At 35.5% G+C, this 22,755-nt stretch overlaps 2 protein-coding genes and 1 long non-coding RNA gene across 3 annotated transcripts in view; 1 reads left to right on the top strand and 2 right to left on the bottom strand.

Annotated features, from left to right (window-relative positions):
• LOC111190568 (uncharacterized) overlaps positions 1-22,755 on the bottom strand; it is a 285,381-nt gene that overhangs the window by 147,305 nt on the left and 115,321 nt on the right. The window contains exon 4 of the mRNA XM_049472742.1: positions 8,823-9,054. Within this exon, the coding sequence (XP_049328699.1) occupies positions 8,823-9,054 (232 nt within the window). The remainder of the gene's footprint in view (positions 1-8,822; positions 9,055-22,755) is intronic.
• On the bottom strand, positions 103-5,185 carry LOC103046239 (uncharacterized). Its single transcript, XR_007429836.1, has 5 exons — positions 5,128-5,185; positions 3,295-3,336; positions 3,071-3,100; positions 2,922-2,975; positions 103-113 (listed from the first exon to the last, which is right to left on the bottom strand). It is a non-coding gene; the product is annotated as an uncharacterized LOC103046239 (long non-coding RNA).
• The window catches only part of LOC125788872 (uncharacterized), a 144,069-nt gene continuing 121,456 nt past the window's right edge, over positions 143-22,755 (top strand). The window contains exon 1 of the mRNA XM_049472820.1: positions 143-484. The gene's annotated coding sequence lies outside the window, so the exon portion shown is untranslated. The remainder of the gene's footprint in view (positions 485-22,755) is intronic.

Raw genomic sequence — 22,755 nt, 5'->3', positions numbered from 1 at the left:
TAATGTGAATATATTGTAATATGTAATGTAATGTTATGTGACTGTAGCTGAATAGCAGGTAAATTAAACATTACCAAAATCAGGAGGATTAAACAGTGAATTAGTTGATCTTCCTGTAATAAAAAGCATTTATTGAACAGTCTTATTTTTACCATCATTAAACATCAGGTAATAAAGATATTGTGATTATTTATTTCTAGGCATGTCAGAATGATTCCATTATTTCCATTAATAACTTTATTGTAATTTAAATACTGTATATTTCCACTGATACAATGAAAATAGAATAGCATAATGAATTTACACACTTTTAGGGAGCGATTAACTTTTAGAATATAAATCTGGGAAATAATAATACTTCCTTTTAGAAAGATTAGAGAACATGGTTGGTGTAACTGGAACTGCATTATCATGGTTTAAATCATACTTAACCGATCGCTATCAGTTTGTGAGGATAAATGATATGTCTTCCAGTTATACCAAGGTAAGATATGGAATTCCACAAGGCTCTATATTAGGACCGTTATTATTTACACTATATATGCTCCCACTGGGCAAAGTTATCAGAAAACATGAGGTAAATTTTCATTGTTATGCGGATGACACGCAGCTCTTCATATCAGCCAAACCTGATGACAGAGTGAGATTAAAGAAAATCGAGGATTGTGTAGAAGATTTAAAATCATGGATGTCGCACAACTTCCTCCTATTAAATAGTGATAAAACAGAAGTTCTCCTATTAGGCCCCAAAGCTGCTAGAAATAAATGATCAGACTTAATGCTAAATCTGGCCGACTTCTCAGCCACCCCTGGTTCAGCAGCTAAAAACCTTGGAGTTATTATAGATTCAGATCTAGCATTCGATAAACACATATCTAATGTTACTAGAACAGCTTTTCTACACCTCCGTAACATCGCCAAGCTAAGAAATGCCCTATCACTGCATGACGCAGAAAAATTAGTACATGCCTTTATTACCTCAAGGCTAGATTATTGTAATGCGCTACTGTCTGGATGTTCCTGCAGTAACTTAAATAAACTTCAGCTAGTTCAAAATGCTGCAGCCAGGGTCCTTACTAAAACTAGAACATTTACTAAAACTAGAACATTTACTAAAACTAGAAAATTAACTAAAACTAGGTAATTTACGAAAACTAGACAATTAACTAAAACTAGAACATTTACTAAAACTAGAACATTTACTAACACTTGAACATTTAATAAAACTAGAAAATTTACTAAAACTAGAACATTTACTAAAACTAGAAAATGTACTAAAACTAGAAAATGTACTAAAACTAGAACATTTATTAAAACTAGAAAATGTACTAAAACTAGAAAATGTACTAAAACTAGAAAATTTATTAAAACTAGACAATGTACTAAAACTAGAACATTTACTAAAACTAGAAAATGTACTAAAACTAGAAAATGTACCAAAACTAGGAAATTTATTGAAACTAGAAAATGTACTAAAACTAGAACATTTACTAAAACTAGAAAATGTACTAAAACTAGAAAATGTACTAAAACTAGAAAATTTATTGAAACTAGAAAATGTACTAAAACTAGAACATTTACTAAAACTAGAAAATGTACCAAAACTAGGAAATTTATTGAAACTAGAAAATGTACTAAAACTAGAACATTTACTAAAACTAGAAAATGTATTAAAACTAGACAATGTACAAAACTAGAACATTTACTAAAACTAGAACATTTACTAAAACTAGAAAATGTACTAAAACTAAATTTACTAAAACTACAAACTTTACTAAAACTAGAAACTTTACTGAAACTTGAAAATGTACTAAAACTAAAACATTTACTAAAACTAGAACATTTACTAAAACTAGAAAGTGTACTAAATCTAGAACATTTATTAAAACTAGAAAATGTACTAAAACTAGAAAATGTACTAAAACTAGAAAATGTACTAAAACTAGAACATTTACTAAAACTAGAAAATGTACTAAAACTAGAAAATGTACTAAAATTAGAAAATTTGAGCATATTAATCCAGTCCTATCAGCACTGTCAGCCTACAACTTTACTCAAACTTGAAAATGTACTAAAACTAAAACATTTACTAAAACTAGAACATTTACTAAAACTAGAAAGTGTACTAAAACTAGAACATTTACTAAAACTAGAAAGTGTACTAAAACTAGAAAATGTACTAAAACTAGAACATTTATTAAAACTACAACATTTACTAAAACTAGAACATTTACTAAAACTAGAACATTTACAAAAACTAGAACATTTACTAAAACTAGAAAATGTACTAAAACTAGAAAATGTACTAAAATTAGGAAATTTATTGAAAATAGAAAATGTACTAAAACTAGAACATTTACTAAAACTAGAACATTTACTAAAACTAGAACATTTACTAAAACTAGACAGTGTACTAAAACTAGAAAATGTACTAAAACTAGAACATTTACTAAAACTATAAAATTTACTAAAACTAGAAAATGTACTAAAACTATAAAATTTACTAAAACTAGAAAATTAACTAAAACTAGAAAATGTACTAAAACTAGAATATTTACTAAAACTAGAACATTTACTAAAACTAGAAAATGTACTAAAACTAGAAAATGTACTAAAACTAGAACATTTACTGAAACTAGACAGTGTACTAAAACTAGATCATTTATTAAAACTAGAAAATGTACTAAAACTAGAAAATGTACTAAAACTAGCACATTTACTAAAACTATAAAATGTACTAAAACTATAAAATTTACTAAAACTAGAAAATGTACTAAAACTAGAAAATTTGAGCATATTAGTCCAGTCCTATCAGCACTGTCAGCCTATGTGCAATAACATTGGTCACCATTTACTGTAAGATATGTACTTATCTTATCTTATTTTATTTTATCTTATCTTATCCACATGTGTAAAATTACCATTGCTGCTTAGGCTCTCTTCTCTGCTGTTTCTGCTTGAATTACTTCCTTTTCCTATAAACAGAATATCAGACATTGACATTGGCGCTACAGTAGACAGAAATGATACATTCCAGAAAAGTAAGAAGAAAAGTAAGAAGTTTTATTACCAGAGTCAGAGAAGTCACAGCTCATAAATTCTAGAGGAGAATTTATTACAATGTTAATTACATCGTAAAAATATCGTGAAAATAAATAAAGATCTGTTACAGTAAATTAGTAAACAGTTCAGACTTATATTACAGTAAACTCTAGAGCTACTACTGCAGCAGTGCTGGAGCTGTACTTTAACTCTACTGTAGAATTAGATGAAGAAAACTCAAAAAGAACTCACCTTTAACATCACACTGTTCAGCATCAGGAATAATTTCCAAAACTGAGGAGAAAATATAAGATACATTTTATTACAGATGTTCTGCAGTTTTCTTGCTGGGTCTGTAATTTATACTGCTCCAAATTTCAACATGCCTTCATTACCTCAAGACTAGATTATTGTAGTGCTCTACTGTCTGGATGTTCCTGCAGTAACTTAAATAAACTTCAGCTAGGGTCTTTATTAAAACTAAAGCATTTACTAAAACTAGAAAGTTAACTAAAACAAGAAAATGTACTAAAACTAGAAAAATTGCTAAAACTAGAACATTTACTAAAACTAGAACATTTACTAATACTAGAACATTTACTAAAACTAGAACATTTACTAAAACTAGAACATTTACAAAAACTGGAAAATGTACTAAGACTGGAAATTTCCTAAAACTCGAAAATTGACTAAAACTAGAACATTTACTAAAACTAGAAAATGTACTAAAATTTGAAAATTTACAAAAACTAGAACATTTACTAAAACTAGAACATTTACTAAAACTAGAACATTTACTAAAACTAGAACATTTACAAAAACTAGAACATTTACTAAAACTAGAACATTTACAAAAACTAGAACATTTACTAAAACTAGAACATTTACTAAAACTAGAACATTTACTAAAACTAGAACATTTACTAAAACTAGAACATTTACAAAAACTAGAACATTTACTAAAACTAGAACATTTACTAAAACTAGAACATTTACTAAAACTAGAACATTTACAAAAACTAGAACATTTACTGAAATTAGAAAATTTACTAAAACTAGAACATTTACAAAAACTAGAACATTTACTAAAACTAGAAAATGAGCATATTAGTCCAGTCCTATCAGCACTGCACTGCTTCCAGTCAAATTCCGCATAGACTATAAAATTCTCCTGTTAACGTATAAAGCCCTATACGGGCTCGCTCCTGAGTATTTACAAGACCTCATCTCCTGTTATGAACCACCGCGATTACTCAGATCTCAGGGTGCTGGTTTATTAGTAGTTCCTAAAATTCAGAGGAGCTCTGCAGGAGGAAGAGCTTTCTCTTATAAAGCTTATGCATTTCTGCTGTGCACTGGATTGGGTAATACCTATTTTATAATGTGGTATCATCTTAAAATATTACAGTGATATACAGAGAGTTGCTTAAGAAGATGTTCCTGCATTTACACTTCATTATAATCTCATGCTGAATTATTCTAAAACCCAATATAATTTTACACAATCAAATTCAGTATTTGTGAATATTTGTTAGACGAACTGATGGAATATGCATATTACCACAGCATGCTTGTGTTTTGTGCTGCTTGTCAATTAGTCAAAACTTCAAAAAATGTGAAATACACAGATCTAAAAATCTATATGTCAGCGTTCATTTATTATCACCAGGGCACATTTATTAACATATAAAATATATTAATTCATTAATTAAAGTCTCGTCCACCACTGGCTACTGGAGACGTACGGTAAAGCACACAGTGGAGCACACAGCGAGCGCACGGCATTAGCTATAGATATAAAACCCAGTTCAGTTAAATAGACTTAAAATGAGTATTGTTTCATTTCACATTACCCCCTAAACACACCCATGAATAATTAAGAGAATTAGGACACGCCTTTTGCGTGTTTTGAACTGCACAAGGTGTATTTTTACCAAAGACACAGGACACGCCCCATGAAAGATCTGAACTACAATTTAACATAATCAGTGTAAAACTGGGTACAGTATATTAATGTAAACGTAAACCACACTGTCTATATTATAACACAACATTTTAGAGTAATGAAACCATAGTGACACTGACCCCGTGCACTGAAGTCCTGAGGACCAGCATAGATGACCTGCTCACGTCCTGCACCACCTGAAATACAAATAAAATAAATACATTTAAATTAATCAATCAATAACACACATGTAACCTGAATCTGTTAATGAAGCAGGAGCCCTGCAAAATGACCTCCAGTAGACCATTAATATCCATGTTTCTGCTCAAACGGTCAGAAACAGACTCCATTAGAGTGGTATGAGGGCCTGATCAAACCAAGCAGGACAGTTTGTTGCTAAAAAAGCAACAAACATGGTAATCTGCATCCAACAGGACCATTCACAGTGGTGTGCAAAAATATTCTATTTCACTATTTCACATTTTGTCTCCATACAACCACAAACTTAAATGTATCATATTGAGATTTTAAGTGATAAACCAACACAAAGTAGCACATAACTGTGACGTGGAGCGAAAATGTTTTTCATATTTTTAATCAAATAAAAATCTGAAGAGTGTGACATGCAAAAGTATTTACTCTAAAACCCCTAAATAAAATCCAGAGCAATCAATTACCTTCAGAAGTCACTTAACAATAATTTTGCACATCAGATTTTTGACTAAAATGTTTAAAACCTTCCATCATTTTAATTCTACTTCACCACTATGTGCTATTTTGTGCTGACCCATCACTTAAATCTCAATAAAATACATTTCATTCAGTGGTTATAAGGTGACAAAACGTAAAAAACGGGTATGAATAGTTTGTGCAAGCCATTTTAATTAGAAAGTATAAAAACAAATGTTTATTAGTTTATTTAACACTAACAAATATAAGTGTTCAATAAAATGAATAATTTATTAACTAATTATATTAAGTTATACTCTTCATAATATGGTACAGAAACAAGCATGTTTTTACTCATGTTCTATCATATATTTACTGCTTTTCTGTATTCTTCTAGTTTATGTTTAAAGAGACTAAGGGTGCAGTCAGTGGTGTGAGTGGTGATCAGTTTTTAACTTTTTCTTCTTTCTCCTTTGAAACACTTATACTCACCATTCATCCTCCTACTTCTAAGAACAAACAAGAGCACAGCCAGCACAATCAGCAAGATCACAATCACCCCTCCAACTGCTCCTCCAATCAGTGCTGGTCCAGAGCTGGTTTTGGGTTTTTCTGCAAAGAGAACAGATCTCAACATCAATCACAGAGTTATATTTCTGCAGAAACACACAGTAGAACAGAGATACTGATTTACTGACCATAAACAAGCATACCCCAACTCATGTCTTATAACAATATCTTTTCATAACCTCAGAAAGGTACAAATAATAAATAATCAATGGAAGAAACGGACACTAAATCACTGACTTATCTTGGGTATTTTAAAAAATGATGACCTAATAAAAAGTAAAATATTTAATAAATTTACTACAGGAATGAAACTTTTAAGCCTTCTTACACTTTTACTCAGAGACTACGGCCACTACTCTAATAAAATGGAATTCATGGTTACAGTCTGCAATACAGTTGCAAGAAAAAGAATGTGAACCCTTTGGTATTATACTTGGATTTCTGCATAAATTGGTGATTAATTGTGCTCTGATCTTCATCTACAGGGGTTGGAGAATGAAACTGAAACACCTGGTTTTAGAGCACAATAATTGATTGTGGTGACGGACAGTTCTGGTGGAAACAGTAATGTAAAGTAAAGTACAGGGATTGGACAATGAAACTAAAACACCTGGTAGTTGAGGTGCACATTGAATTCTGGGTGATTTGATCAGCCGTGGTTTTATGTTTTTTGGATACAATCCGGGTTAGCACCCGAACATCCCTTTCAGACAGCTTCCTCTTACAGCGTCCACAGTTAATCCTGTTGGATGTGGTTGCTCCTTCTTGGTGGTATGCTGACATTACCCTGGATACCGTGGCTCTTGATGCATCACAAAGACTTGCTGTCTTGGTCACAGATGCTCCAGCAAGACGTGCACCAACAATTTGTCCTCTTTTGAACTCTGGTATGTCACCCATAATGTTGTGTGCATTGTAATATTTAGAGCAGAACTGTGCTCTTACCCTGCTAATTGAACCTTTATACTCTGCTCTTACTGGTGCAATGTGCAATTAATGAAGATTGAACACCAGGCTGCTCCAATTTAGCCATGAAACCTCCCACACTAAAATAACAGGTGTTTCAGTTTCATTGTCCAACTCCTGTACATCACAACAATAGACACAGTCTGCTTAAAATAATACCACACCAAAAATTATATGTCTGCATGATTGTAGATTTGTCAACAAAAATGTTAGCATGTGTAAGAGATTTCTTCACCTACTCTAGGATTCTTCCTCACCTCATTGATCATTCTGCGCTGTGCTCTTGCAGTCATCTTTACAGGACGACCATGCCTATGTAGAGTAGCAGCAACAGTGCTGAACTTTCTACATTCTTACCGTGGACACATGAACATCAAGGCTTTTATCACATCACATCCTGTCTCCAATTAGCTCTTAGAAAAGTCATTAGTCTAGGGGTTTACATACTTCCCCCATAGTGTTTTGTGTGGTTTTAGTTTAAGCAGACTGTGTTTGTCTATTGTTGTGACTTAGATGAAGATCAGAACACATTTAATGACCAATTTATGCAGAAATCCAAGTATAATCCCAAAGGATTTACTTACTATTTCTTGCAATTGTAAGTGTCACCAGTCACAATTATACTTACCCCATTTCTTTATCGCTGGTTCTTCGATGGTGCTGTGATGCACATTACAGTCGTAATCTGTTGGATCATCACTGATCTCCGCACTCTTCCTTAGCTGGTAGGTTCCGTCTTCATTGGGTCTGACTCCAGAAGATGTGATCAGATGATCAGGTATTGACGTGCCGAACTTCCTCACACTCAGATCCACGTCTTTAGGGTAAAATCCCGTGGCCAGGCAGGTCAGGCTCACCTTTTTTGAATCACTAACAGATTTTTTTGCAAAGCCATAAACAGCAGGAGGAGCTGAAAGGAGAACACAATTTTTAAAAACGTTATCATTGTACAATTGTGAAGCCTATGAATATCCTTTCATCTTCAACCCATAATATCATCAAACGATTCAGAGAGTCTGTGGAAATCCCCGGTTGTAAGGTACAGGTTGATGGTCAGTACTGGATGCTGGTGATCTTCGGGTTCTCAGGTGGCCCTGCATGAACACAGTTCACCATGCAGTCCATAAAAACAGGTTAAATCTTGATCCTGCAGAGAAGAAGCCCTATGTTGGTACTGCCCAGAAACACTGTCATCTTCTCTGAGACAGAACCCATTTAAAAATGTTCTGTGGTCAAATGAATCTCAATGTTAAATCCTTTTCAGAAACAATGGACAAGTCGTGTTTCCTGCAGATGCAAGAGAGGGGGGGGGGGGGGGGGGTGTTATCCAGCTTGCTTTCAGTGTACAGTATACAAACCTGCATATCTGATGATGTTGGGTTGCATTCAGTTCTCTACCAATAGGAAACATTTGGTGCATACAAATAAAATCCTACACCAGGCAAAAATAAACAATATTTCTCTCCTTAAACTCCAGCAACTGCTCTCCTCACTTCTCAGACCTTTACACACTGATGTTAGTATATAGAAGAGGATGATAGATGAGGCTCTTTATTAACAGTTTTAAAATGTGTTTTGCATCAAATTCTGAATGAAAGAAATTAAATAAAGAAAATACAAAGAAACTCACAGTGTTTTCTCAGTGTTTCTTTTCCGTACTCCATGAATTTGATGAGCCAGTCCACACACTCTTTCTCCAGGTAACGCTTGGCGTCCTGGTTCACGATGGTCTCATTATCCCATTTCCTCTTGGTTGGTTCAGCTTGTGGAACTGCAGCGATCCAGCGCATGTTTTCATAATCAAAGTAGAGAAAATCTGATCCATCGTAGCTGTACTCACTAATCCCTCTCAGAAACTTCACCTGTCCATTGGACTCGTCGATCTCACAGCCAGTTCTCCACTGAAGAACATGAAGATCTGAGATTTAAACCAAAAAGATTCACAATTACGGTACAGAATCTAAAACATACAGTGGATAGAAACAATAATTATCTGATGAATCACTAACCCTGGTTACTGTGGTTCATTTGCTGGATTATTGTGTCCAGGAAGTCTTTCAACCACTGTTCTTTACTCTTGCGAGACTGGGTTCCTTTTTCCCAGTAATCTTCCTGCATCTTCTCCATCATCCAGCTCTGTTTAGGAATCTTCTTCTGCTCCTTACTGTTGTAGTAGTCGATCTCTCGGTCATCCAGCAGCCCCAGAGCTGTGAACTCGTAGACCCCTTTTAGATTGAGGTCTTTGGAGAGGCCGGTGTAAATGTAGTACAGAAAGTGGTTCTCTGGAGCAAACAATCAAAGCCCAGTTAGAAAACATTCTAATCCTCTGCTAAACTGTGGTTTATTATAGTTTATTTTTTATTTGTGTTCGTTGAGGCAGGAGCCGGTTCAAGAGAGAATGAGGCAAGGTCCCTTTAAGAGAATGACATTCCTAGTTAGTAACTAGCAATCAGTGAAGCTCTCAGCCAATAGGATCACTGGAGTGATTAAGAGGCTGTAGAGAGGCTTGAGCAACTAATTTCTTCAGTGCTCTGCTGCTGAAAGGACTGTACAGACCCTTTGTTTAATGTTCTTCTCTCTTTGTGTGTGTGTGGCAAAAAAAGTAAGTTTATTTTCTTTATTAAAACTATTTAGAGGTTTGTGTTTTTGTTATTGTTTCAGACCACACATACACAGCTTTATAACAGTAAACCCAATTAAAGATGTGCCCTGTAGTGTTCTGGCCGATACACCATGGCGACAACCACTTTTCCTGAACCAGAATCTCAGTAATAGTTTGTTTATTTTTTAATTTGTACATTGAAGCAGGTGCTTACGGAGCCCAGGAGGAGCCGTGGATAAAAAATAATTAAATCGAGTGAACGATATAGCAGTTCGTGCTCACGTTTTCTTTAATTTGAGTGAACAATTTCATGATCACGATTTCTTTAATTTGTGCTCACGATTTCTGTAATTCGAGCAAACTTTTTTATGCGCACTAAGACAAGAAGCTCGGAGGGAAAGGAGCATTTTCCTCTCTAGGGCTGTTACATGGCTGCTGTGATTATACAGTTATATACAAACCTGCCTCATTTCCCTCCGAGCCTCTTGTCTTGTGTCGTGTGCATAAAAAACGTTCACTCGAATTACAGAAATCGTTCACTCGAATTACTGTCAGGCATACCCAGGCAGGGAGACGAGGAGGCGGACACAAGTGCAGGTAGGGTGAAATCAATAAATAATAATTTAATAAATAAATAACAAGTAACAAAGAAACAAGAAACAAGTAAACACTAAAACACGGAACAGGGAGATATATACAAGGAACTAGGGAATAAACTAAATGACTGAAAATAACCAGAAAACAAACGAGAGGAACCAGAGAACTAAAACAAACTAGAGAATATAATAAAAATAAACAAACCAAACAGGGCAGGGAAATAAATACCAGGGAATAAACTAATAAACACAAAGCAGGGTTAAATACAAGGAGTTAACGGAAATAAACAAGGGACTAGAAACATAAACTGGAGATAAACAGAAAAGAACACGAAATAAGGAGCACAGGAAACAAACTAGGAATAAACACGGAGCTAGGGTTATAGAAACGCGGAGAAACACAGAGAGACAAAACAACAGAGGTTAGTAAGTAAGTAAGTAAGTAAGCTTTATTTATAAAGCACTCTTTACACAGCTTCCACTGCCCAAAGTGCTGTACACAAAATGTCTAATAACTACACATACATACAACCAAAAATTAGATAAAAGAAATCACTTAAATAACATATTAAAATAAGAATCCCAACATAAAACAGGAATAAAATAAATAAATAAAAAAAATGCTAAAAATACACATAAACTAAAATGCACAACAACAATATATAAAGGATAAATCGACCTCTCAATTTCCACAGTAACTCACTAATCAAAAGCAAGTTTGTATAAGTAAGTCTTTAAACCTGATTTAAAAACCGAGACAGAAGTAGCTTGGCGAATAGTTAGTGGCAGACTGTTCCAAAGTCTTGGGGCATACACTGAAAATGCACGATCACCTTTGAGTTTCAAACGAACCCTAGGAATGACCAACAAATTCTGTGCAGATGATCTCAGAGAGCGCTGTGAGACTGAGGAGGTAAGCAAATCTGCAATATAAGAGGGTGCCAGACCATTTAATGCTTTAAAAACTACTAAAAGCACTTTAAACTGAATTCTGTATTCGACAGGTAGCCAATGAAGTGAGGCGAGAACTGGTGTTATATGTTCTCTTTTCTTGGTTCTTGTCAGTAATCTGCATGCAGCATTCTGAACTAACTGTAAGCGATGCAGAAGGGACTGGTTGATCCCAATGTACAAAGAATTACAGTAGTCTATTTGTGAAGAGATGAATGCATGGATAACTTTCTCAAGGTCAGAAAAACTGAGAAAAGGCTTTAGTTTTGCAATGTTTCTGAGCCGGAAGAAACTACTTTTTACCACAGAGTTGATTTGTTTATCAAATCTGAGGTCTGTGTCAAAAACAACACCCAGATTTCTCACTGAAGACTTAACATATAACGACATGTGACCAAGGTTATTAGAAACATTGTTACAGAGATGAGAGGTACCAAAAATAATAAGCTCTGTTTTACTTTCATTCAGATGCAGGAAATTGACAGCCATCCACGTCTTGATGTCCTCAAGACAATTCTTGAGTGACATAAAGGAACCATTGTCATTGGGTCTAATAGGAAGATACAGCTGTATGTCATCAGCATAAAAATGAAAATTAACATTATGCTTCCTAATAATTTGACCTAATGGTAGCATGTATAGCGAAAAGAGGATGGGCCCTAGAATGGACCCTTGTGGAACACCACACCTCACATCAGCATAAGAGGAATAGCAGTTGGCCAAATTTACTGAAAAAGTCCTATCTTCAAGGTAGGATTTAAACCACTTCAGGGCCACACCCTGTAGCCCCACCCACTCTTTTAAGCGGCCAGTAAGAATATTATGATCAACCGTGTCAAACGCAGAGCTTAGATCCAATAACATAAGGATGGCGCCATTTCCTGAATCGACAGTTAGTAAGAGGTCGTTTGTCACCTTAAGAAGCGCAGATTCAGTGCTGTGCATAGCCTTAAAACCAGACTGAAAAGTCTCAAAAACACTATTATGGTTTAAAAATGGTAGAATCTGAGAGTACACAACCTTTTCAAGTAATTTAGCTAAAAATGGCAATTTGGAGATTGGGCGATAGTTACTAACAATTGTAGCATCAAGATTCTGCTTTTTTAGCAAAGGAGAAACTACAGCATGTTTAAAAACTGCAGGAACCATACCAGTGGCTAGAGAACTGTTTATGATATCTAAGACAAATGGTCCTAGGATATCAATCGTGGCCTTAATCAGCTGTGGGGGCATAACATCTAGTGGAGTGGTTGTTGGCTTAGTGCTCAGCACTAAATCTCTAAGTTCTGACATGGAAACCAATTCAAACTCTCTAAAAACACCTATGCATGACGGAGGAAGTGAACAGTCAAAACCAACAGAGGGAATAAGAGACCTAAAAGTCTCAGTCTTTCCAATAAAAAAGTTTAAAAAATCTTCACAAAGGCCAGGAGATGGGTGCCCTACACCAGATTCAGGTTTAAGTAACTTGTTAATTGTGCTGAACAGAACTTTAGGTCTGTTACAGTTTTTGGCAATTATGTTTGAGAAGTATACTTCCCTCGCAGATTTAACAGCTTGCTGATAGTCACATAAACAACTATGGAACATATCAAGATTTACTTGTAGTCTGTATTTTTTCCATTTCCTCTCTGCTGTTCTACATGCCTGTCTTATTTTCTGAGTGGCTGGATTTAGCCAGGGCTGGGCTTTACATTTGAAACGTTTAAATCTCAAAGGGGCAACAGAATCAAGAACATCTGAACAATTTTGATAAAATGAAGTGACTAAATCATCAACACAACTGAAATGATCCAAGTCATGCTTAGATAGTTTTAGAGAGTCAGAAAAAACCCTGGAAAAATCACTGGCTGTGGATGAATTGATATGCCTACACAGGCGACCAAGAACAGGAGCAGGGAAATTCCCAGTAAAAGTAGATCTAAACAATACTGGCCTGTGATCAGAGAAAGTAGCCTCTTCAATAACTAAATTGTCAATATCGATTCCAGTTGAAAATACCAAATCAAGTAAATGACCTTGGATATGGGTTGGTTCCTTTACATGTTGATTAAAGTTAAAAGAATCCAAAAGCTGTGTAAAATCATTAGCCTGATATTTAGCAGGGCAGCAGACATGTATATTAAAATCTCCCGTAAGTAAAATTCTATCAGACATAGGCACCAATAATGCAAGAAATTCAGAAAACTTGTGATAAAATCTCGGTGTGGTTTAGGAGGTCTATATACTGTTGCACAGAGTAAGGGGGGAGTAGAGTGAACTTTAAAAACCAGTGCTTCAAAACTTTTGAACACGCCAATGTTCACAATTTGACATCCAAGTCGCTGTTTAAAAACCACCGCAACTCCTCCGCCTCTACCCGCATTCCGCGGCACGCTGAGGAAACCGCAGCCTGTTGGGCAAAGTTCCAGGAAGGGGGCGTGGTCACCAGCGGATTCACCAGCTGTAGCCCATGTCTCAGTTAAAAACATCAAGTCCAGAGTACGGGAAGTGAAGAAGTCCTGTAAAATGAACGTCTTATTGTAGACAGAGCGTGCGTTTACCAGTGCCATGTGAACTGGCACAGAATGAGGCAGCAGCAGAGGCACGCGCTCCAGTGCTCCATGGTTACTCGGGTCAACTCCTCTGTTCCTGGTCCGAACCCGCAGCCGTGGGTACAGTTGTGAAGTGAACTGCTTCGGATACACAGGTACCAGCCAGTTGTACACCGGTTCCAGGGTACGAGGAGATACTGCTCGGGAGTTTCGGCTAAAGGGCTCAAAAAGACCGTTCCGAGGAAAACCCAGTTTAGCCACCGAACAGCTCCTTATTCTCACTAGGACACCTCCTCGTTTCCCCCGTTTCCTCCGGCGCTTCCCTCCGTGGATATGGCAGGGATAGCGACAGACCCCTCTCGGCCAGGGAGCCACAAACTCAGAGTGAAAGCCACTTTGTCCCTCAGGATTCCGATTCCAGGAATCCCCCATAGAGGTACGAATGTTAAGTAGCGTTTGACGATCATAAACGAGCACCAGTGGATCACTAAGAGCACTCCCACAGAACAGTAACACACACAACAGAACTAAACACACAACAGGTAGAGAGAGACGGCAAGCCGACAAACACACTGGCGCCATCTTGGTGCTGTAAGCTTTTTTTTTTAGTGCAAAGACCGACGGAGACAAAGTGGCACAGGGGATCTATACAACGAAACAGGAAACATTCTAGAAGTAGAAACACCTGGGGAAGGGGCGGAGCTACAAATGAGACACAGGTGGAAAAGTACTGAGACGGGAGACACAGGGGAGCACAGGTCACGTGGGGAAGACACACAGAGACACGAGACGAGGCCAAGACGTGACCATTACAGAAATCGTTCACTCGAATTACAGAAATCGTTCACTCGAATTACAGAAATCGTTTACTCGATTTGTGAAAGAAATCGTTCACTCGAATTAAAGAAAACGTTAGCTTGGTTAAATGTGTGTTAGTTAGTTAGCTAGGTTATATGTGTGTTAGTAGCTTAGTATCTATCTATCTATCTATCTATCTATCTATCTATCTATCTTATCTAACACAAATATTTATTTATTAAAACATGATTTCCTCCAGAATAAGGATGTAGGACACAGCCTAGAGTAAAGCTGTATGTGAGCCATCACTTCTACTGAGCACATCTCCAGGAGGACTGAAGAAGAGCACAGGTTTAGAATAAACACCTGTAACACACTGACAGAATATTACAAAAATGGGGGTTAAGCAGACTACTGCACATTTCAGTGTGTCTAACATTTGGAAGATATTGAGCATACTAAGGTAAGTAAGGTTAATATATGATAAGTGGTGTCACTGACTTTAATATCACCACTGATAGAATAACCTGCAGCAGCAGACAAACACACTGATAGAGGCTAGCGGTCCAGCGCTGTGGAATTACCGTAATTACCCTAATAGAAGAAGCACAATAAAGTCTCTGTGGACTGTAGAGCTGAAGATAAACTTTAAGAAGGTTTGTACTTAATATTAAACAGTAATTATTAAAATCTAATTATTACAGTCTTACAATACACACTGTAGTATTTTACTCCATGTTGCTAATATTTGAAATATACTGAGAATAGTAAGGTAATTAAGGTTACTACTACTACAAATGGTGTCACTGGCTTTATTCAAATATGCCTTTAATATCACCACTGATAGAATAATTGTCTGTGTAGACTGATTTAGGTCTATAGTTCCCCAGGTGGCATGTAAGGGTTTTCAGTAGTTAATGTTGATTTGAGCAGTAATTAATGAATAGATACTATAAAGGAGGCATAATTAGTAGGTAGTTCTCCAAGAAATATGTAAGTAATTAATGTTGAGTTAATAGTGAAATACTATAATAATTAGTTCAGTACTATCTACTGAGTAATTATTCAGTAATTCCTGGAAGTTAATAGAAGAAATTAGGTGTTAATGCAGCACTATTAATAACTTACTGCTTAGTTCCTGCTTAGTTACCCATTAACTATGGAACAGTATTACAAAGTGTTACCCCGTCAACTTTAAATCTGAAGATCCCTTTTTAATGTGTTTCTTTTTTAAATTGCATTTAGGTAAATTTCGTTAACATGACTAAACATAACATGAGAAAAGAAGTATAAATGGATTTAGTAACGATGTTGGTGTGGGGATAGGGTACAAATTGTATGGTTCTCACTGAGACACTTCTGTTGTAAAATGGCATCTTGTAACAAGACACCCTTTAAATCTGAAGTAAACACTATCTGTACAAATTAATATTTGTTAAAGATAATCCCTTTTTAATGTGTTTCTTGTTAAATTGAATTTATTTATGGAGTCTCTGCTAACTCCTGTGTCCACGATAAAGTTCATGATGGAATCAAAATTGTTGGTTGATGAATGAGATGTGTTTTCAGTGTAGGTGTTTTGTTTAGCTTGTCAAAGCTTTTTGGTAACATGTTTCATTTATCTTGGATGTACTTGTTGGTATTAGTTTTTTAGTTATTATTAGTAGTAGTTAGTATTGTATTTTGAGGGGGGGGGTTACATATATTTGTTTTACTGTTTTTGTGCAATAATTAAAACTTTTTATAATAATGTTTTATTTATATACTTTTCATATAGCTAAATTTATTTAATATGACTAAACATTGAGAATAGTGGTATAAATAGATTTAGAGAAGTAAAGTTGTTGGTGTGGTGATAGGGTAAAATAGGGTGTATTGTTCTCAATGATCTCTTATTCTGCAGAAAGGTGTAAAATGTCGTGTTGTAACAAGACCTGTAAAAGTATGCATACACAACAACTTATCTAGTTACTTAAATTAAACGAATGCTGTAACACTGACCTGATAATAAATCTAATTATAATTATTTGATTGAATATTAAATTTAGGATTCAATAAAAATAAATCCTAGAATTACCAATTTTTATTCTATATTATATAATATCAGTTACATAATATTGGGCGTGTATTCTGTCCGTTACTCCCAGATATTCTTCGTTTAACTTGTGTTCTTTGATTTGTTTTTATCGCGTTCCGTTTTTTTACTTTCGTTTTTGCCGATGGCGCAGCAAACCCATAACCCGACCCGATCCGACTCACCTCCGACAGTACAAACTCCGAGCGCGCACAGTACAGAACCCCACAGAACCAGACCGACACCCATCTTCAGCTTCTGTTCTTCTCTTTAAAACATAAAAATCACTTTTTAAAGCTCTTCTCTCTGAGAAAATGGCGAAATAATTCCGCACTGAAGCTCTCCGCGAACAAACTCACACCTCTACATCCAAACCTGTCTCTCTCTCTACCTCTCTGTCTCTCTCTCTGCTCAGCCAATAGAAAAACAGTGTACAGAATTTACCTGTTTGTTTGTGAAGATGTTATGGCTGGGTTAACCTGCAATACTGTCAACTTTAAATCTGAAGATCCTCTTCGGTAAACTCTATCTATACAAATTAAAATTCGGTAAAGATAATCCCTTTTTAATGTGTTTTATCTATGAAATCTTCTCTTAACTGCTAACTGCTGTGTCCACTATAAAGCACTTTTTAAAGCTCTGTACTCTAAGAAAATGTCAAAATGATGTCGCTGAAACTTACTCTCCGACAAAAAAAATCCCACCTCTACACCCAAATCTCTCTCTCTCTCTCTCTCTCTCTCTATATATATATATATATATATATATATAGATATATACACTCATGGGCATGGTAGTGGGTGCAAAAGTGGACCTGACGACCCAGGCACAATTAGATGGACGGGCCCATGATAATCCTGATTTGTGTTTTTGCTCATGTTTCTTGGGTACTGGCATGGATAGGGGCCCACTGACATTGAGAGTGTTCAGGGCCCAGAATTTGCTGTTACACCCCTGTTTACACTTCACACTGGACCTCAAGCAGTGTGTGTCTCTCCACTCTTCCTCCAGACTCTGCTCCCTTGATTTAGAAATGAAATGTAAAATTACTTATTGTCAGGGATGGTTTTATTCTATAAACTACAGACAACATTTCTCCCAAATTCCAAATAAAATTATTCTCATTTAGAGCATTTATTTACAGAAAATGAGAAATAACACAAAAGAATCAGAGCTTTCAGACCTCAAATAATGCAAAGAAAACAAATTCATATTCATTTAGAAACAACAACAATGTTAAAGTTTTATCTAACAAAGAGGTCATAATTAATATTTGGTAGAATAACACAGAATTGTAATCGCATCTTTTATGTCTCTCGGAATGATCCTCACCAGTCTTACACACTGATTTTTGGTGACCTTATGCTCAAAAATTCAAGATAATATTCAAGAGGTTTTTAATAGGGTTCAGAACTGGAGATTGGGATGGCCATGTGACTGCCTTGATCTGGTGGTGCTTCATTCACACATTAATTGATGTAGCTGTGTGGAATTGATCATCCTGCTGGTAAAAATCAGTCCTCAGATTCTGGGAACATTATCAGAGCAGAAGGAAACGAGTTTTCTTCGGGATAATCTTGTATGAGGTTTGATTCATGCATCATTAACAAAAACCAAACCGCCCAATTCCAGCCTTGCTAAAGCTTCATCTCCAGATCATCACTGATCCTCCACCACATTTCACAGTGGATGCAGGTACACCTCTGCAGGTCTATATTTGGCCAGGTGTTGAGCAAAGCTGAAAATTGGACTCTTCAGGGAAGATGTCCTTACTGCAGTCCTCTATAGTCTAATTCGTATTATCTTTTACAAACTTTAACCTGGTTCTTCTTTGCTTCTCATTGAAGAAGGTCCTTTTTCTAGCTTGGTGATTGTTTTGAACTGTTCATTCCCTGTACTTCACCCCAGCTGCCATTTGCCATTCTTTTAATAGGTCACTTGATATCATCCTGCAGTTGCTGACTGACATTCAATCTCCAGACCTGAACCCCATTAAAAAACCTCTGAATGTAATCATGTACGATGTAAGTTGGTAAAAGCCATCAAACCAAGCTAAACTGCTTGAATATTTGCAACAGGAGTGGAATAAGGTCACCAGATTTATTCCACCAAATATTGATTTCTGAACTCTTAAACTTGTTTTCTAATTATTATTTGAGGTTTTTGTTAATTCAGCCATTTCTCATTTTCTGTAAATAAATGCTCTAAATAACACATTTTTGGGGGAATTTGGGAGAAATGTTGTCTGTAGTTTATAGAATAAAACTACAATGTTCATTTTACTCAAACATAAACCTATAAATAGCAAAATCAGAGAAACTTATTAGTTTAAAGTGGTCTAATATATTTTTTCCACAGCTGTATAATCAAGGTGTCTCTGGTTTCATGTGATTTAACTGGTTAACTGATATGTGGTTTGGGAAGGGTAAAATATTTGAGCAATTGAGCAACTATGTTCTGGCACTGAATGGTGGGTGCAAACCACAGGTTATATCTGTAAATGTAATTTAATGTGATTTAATATTAATTTTCGTTTTCTTTTTGCTAGTTTGCACTCATTTCTCAGTTCCAGCAGATGGCAGTAATGACTTAAAAAACATCCCCAACAAACCTGCCACAGATTATTATGAAAATTATGTCACGTATTTATTATATCACTGGTTTTAAGTAGTTACAAATTGCCTGCGTTTCACAAAATCTGTTTACATCCCATAATGCTACTAGCTTCAGCTTCGAGCGCCGCCATCACTGTACTGATAATGACATATATATATATATATATGTCCTGGCACCGGCTACTACGCTATGTGGAGTCTATAAATATAAATATGTATATATGTCTCTGACATTATTAGCACAAACATGGCGGCGCCCGGAGCTGAAGTTAGTATTATGGGATGTAAACAGTGTTTTTTCGTCTGCTTCTTCTGCACTTTTTAAGTTATTAATGCCTTGTTTTAAATGTCAGGGCTCTCCAGATTCTAGTAAGGAGGTGTGGAGCTACTTTGAGCTGGATAACGGTGTAAAAAGTGATTTATCAGGGTAAATTATGCCCCGTATCACCCAGTCTGAAGGGTGTTTGAATAAACTGTTAAAATTTTTGGATCTGTGGGAGAACGGAGGTGAGCTATTCATCAAAGATAAGAACTTTTTATCATGTTTTACTACAATAAAAGTACAATTTTACACCAGAAATCTCCTTTAAAACTTTAACAAGTAAAATGCTCTCTTTGTAACATTGAGTATTTTTAGGGATGCTGGATTCTTAGAAGCATCCACTTATAGAATAAGGACAGGAGTGATGAGAAGATTCCTTGATGTGCAGGTGATGATGATGATGATGATGATGATGATGATGATGGTGATGATGGTGTTGATGGTGTTGGTTATCGATCCATCATGGATCCACTGCTGAATCTTCACTATTTTACTTAAAATTTCTCTCAAAAGCTGCAACAGTAAAAACACATGCAGACTAATTCAGTATCAAAATAAATACATATATAAATAATACTGAATTAATAAATACAGAGCTTCTGAGATGGTTAGTTTAATCCAGATTTACACTGTTAAACTTAAGGAAAAAGAGAAGAGACATTACCCAGCTTGCTCGTGGAGGCGGTCCCATGAATCACTAGTCCTGAAAAAGTGAAATAGTTATATATTAGTTTAGTGTGAGATCAGCATATGACTGGAGATCTGTTCTAATAGGGCTCTGGTTTCTAAATACTGCTATTAAACAACATTTCACCTTAAAAAATACATTTAATATCTAACATTTGTGATTTCTAAGCCTTGAGATCTGATGAGAATAATTTAAATGTACTATACAGAAGAATTAGCCAATTTACAGTTAAAACAACTTAAAAACAAATATTCTAAACAGTCTAAACTATCTCTGTAGCTTGGTTTCAATGCTTTGAGTCCTATCTTACACCCCACCAACAGCCTATTTTAAACTTCTTCCTCCTGCCTGGTTTAAACAGCAGCAGATCTTCAGAAAACACAGGAGCTCCACTGACTGATTAAAACCCTGACAACAGTCAACAGTCAGACGTTCATCACTATCTTTGAAACATAAACCCAACTTTTACATCAACAATAAACAGAATAGTAAATAAAATAACATTGCTGTTCCCGTAAATGAGCTGCTGGAGCTCCTTCACAGCGTCAACCAGCAGCTCAGTTTCCTCTGCTGAGAAGAGTTTGTTGAACACGTCCAGGTAGCTGCACCGTTACAATAGCAATCCACCAAAGACAGAGCTCACCTGATCTACTCTTAAAGAGAATGATGAGCAAGAGACACTCTGATTGGTTTATTTCACGTTATGCCCAAAATTCCTAAAATTAACCACACCCATGATTAATTGAGAGAATTTGTACATGACTTTTGCACAGCGTTTTGAGCTGTGCATGGTATACTTTTTCCGTCGTTATGATAGCAAAGACACACTGACACGCCCTAAATCAAGCTGCGCGGTTGCCCGCTCGCAGTTGACAACTCGCTTAAAGATCGATAAAACAGGATCGAAATGACCTGAACATCAATGGTGGACAGTCATGAAGTTTATTGTATTTAATACAGTATATTTTATTTTCTTAATTTTTATTCCACTGCATTATTCCAGTACTTTCCGCTTTTGTTATGAGTTAGCCCCACCCACTTAGATTTGAGCTAGTTTTCAAATTGTGGGCGTGTCAATGCTGCATAAATCTGCTCATTAGTTTTTCTGTATATTTGATCTTATTATAACGATGACTGAGGAGCTCAATCTCAGCACTCAGTCCTGTTACCTAAATTCATTCTTACAGCTTATTGGTTTATTTTTAAAATACAAATTTTGGGAAAATCACTAAAATATGCTCAGTGTCCTCATGCTGTTAGCATAGCCGCCACTTGCATTTGTACATGTTTTTTTTTCTAATTCTATGCTAAAAACTCATTCCTGTTACATAAAACATAAAACGTAACAGCAGTGAGTTCTAGTAACAGGACTGAGTTCCAGTAACAGGAGTGATTTTTGTCATAAATATCAATTATTTGAAAATGCAGTCAATTATTTCTTTAAAATAAAAACTTTCTGGGGAGAAAATCTAAGAAATTAGTGGACTTGCTTTTAAACATGATTTTTAAACTTCACATGAGTTTTGTAACCATATTCAGATTAGAAACCTTATAAAAATGAAGTATTTTTACTGAGATCAGTACATATTTTAAATAGCTAAATACAGCTCTTGGAAAAAAATAAGAGAGCACTTAAAAATGATGATTTTCTTTGATTTTACCAAATTGAATATTTTTATTTGGAATTTGGGAGAAATGTTGTCTGTAGTTTATAGAATAAAACAATGTTCATTTTACTCAAACATAAACCTATAAATAGCAAAATCAGAGAAACTGATTCAGAAACTGAAGTGCTCTCTTCATTTTTATCCAGATGTGTATATGTATTTTTAGATTCTGTGTTAAAAAAAATAGATTAAAAAAATAAGTTTAATTTGGAATAGTTACAACATACGACCCATAAACATAAAATAGAGTAAATATACACTCTTACCTGCGAGTGTAGAGATGAATACTGCGTTCAGTAGTAGAACACACACTGCTGTAGAGACCCCCATCTCCTCCTTCTGATCTTTAATTCAGTTTAAATTCATTAAAATCAGATTTCAGTAACTTAACTCCAGCAGATCAGATCAGATCCTCTCTCTCACACTTTCACCTTCACTTTACCTGCAGTCTGACTGACAGGTGAGACGTCTGTGAGGGGCGGGGCCATGAATACAGTCTCAGCAGGTCTAAAGAGGGACATTCCTATTGGTCTGATGTCACCTGTCAGCACATACTGTACCTGCATCCTGATTAATATCAATATCAATATATATCAATCACATTTCACACAATAATCACATCTAACATGCTTTAAATAAAATAAAACATTTTTAAAACTGGAATTCACTACAGGAAACTCTAAAACTCAGCTCGCTGATGTCACTAAATAATTGTA

Source organism: Astyanax mexicanus, unplaced genomic scaffold, assembly GCF_023375975.1.
Source record: "Astyanax mexicanus isolate ESR-SI-001 unplaced genomic scaffold, AstMex3_surface scaffold_31, whole genome shotgun sequence".
Classification (NCBI taxonomy): Eukaryota; Metazoa; Chordata; class Actinopteri; order Characiformes; family Acestrorhamphidae; genus Astyanax; species Astyanax mexicanus.
This window is presented reverse-complemented; position numbering and strand designations above follow the sequence as displayed.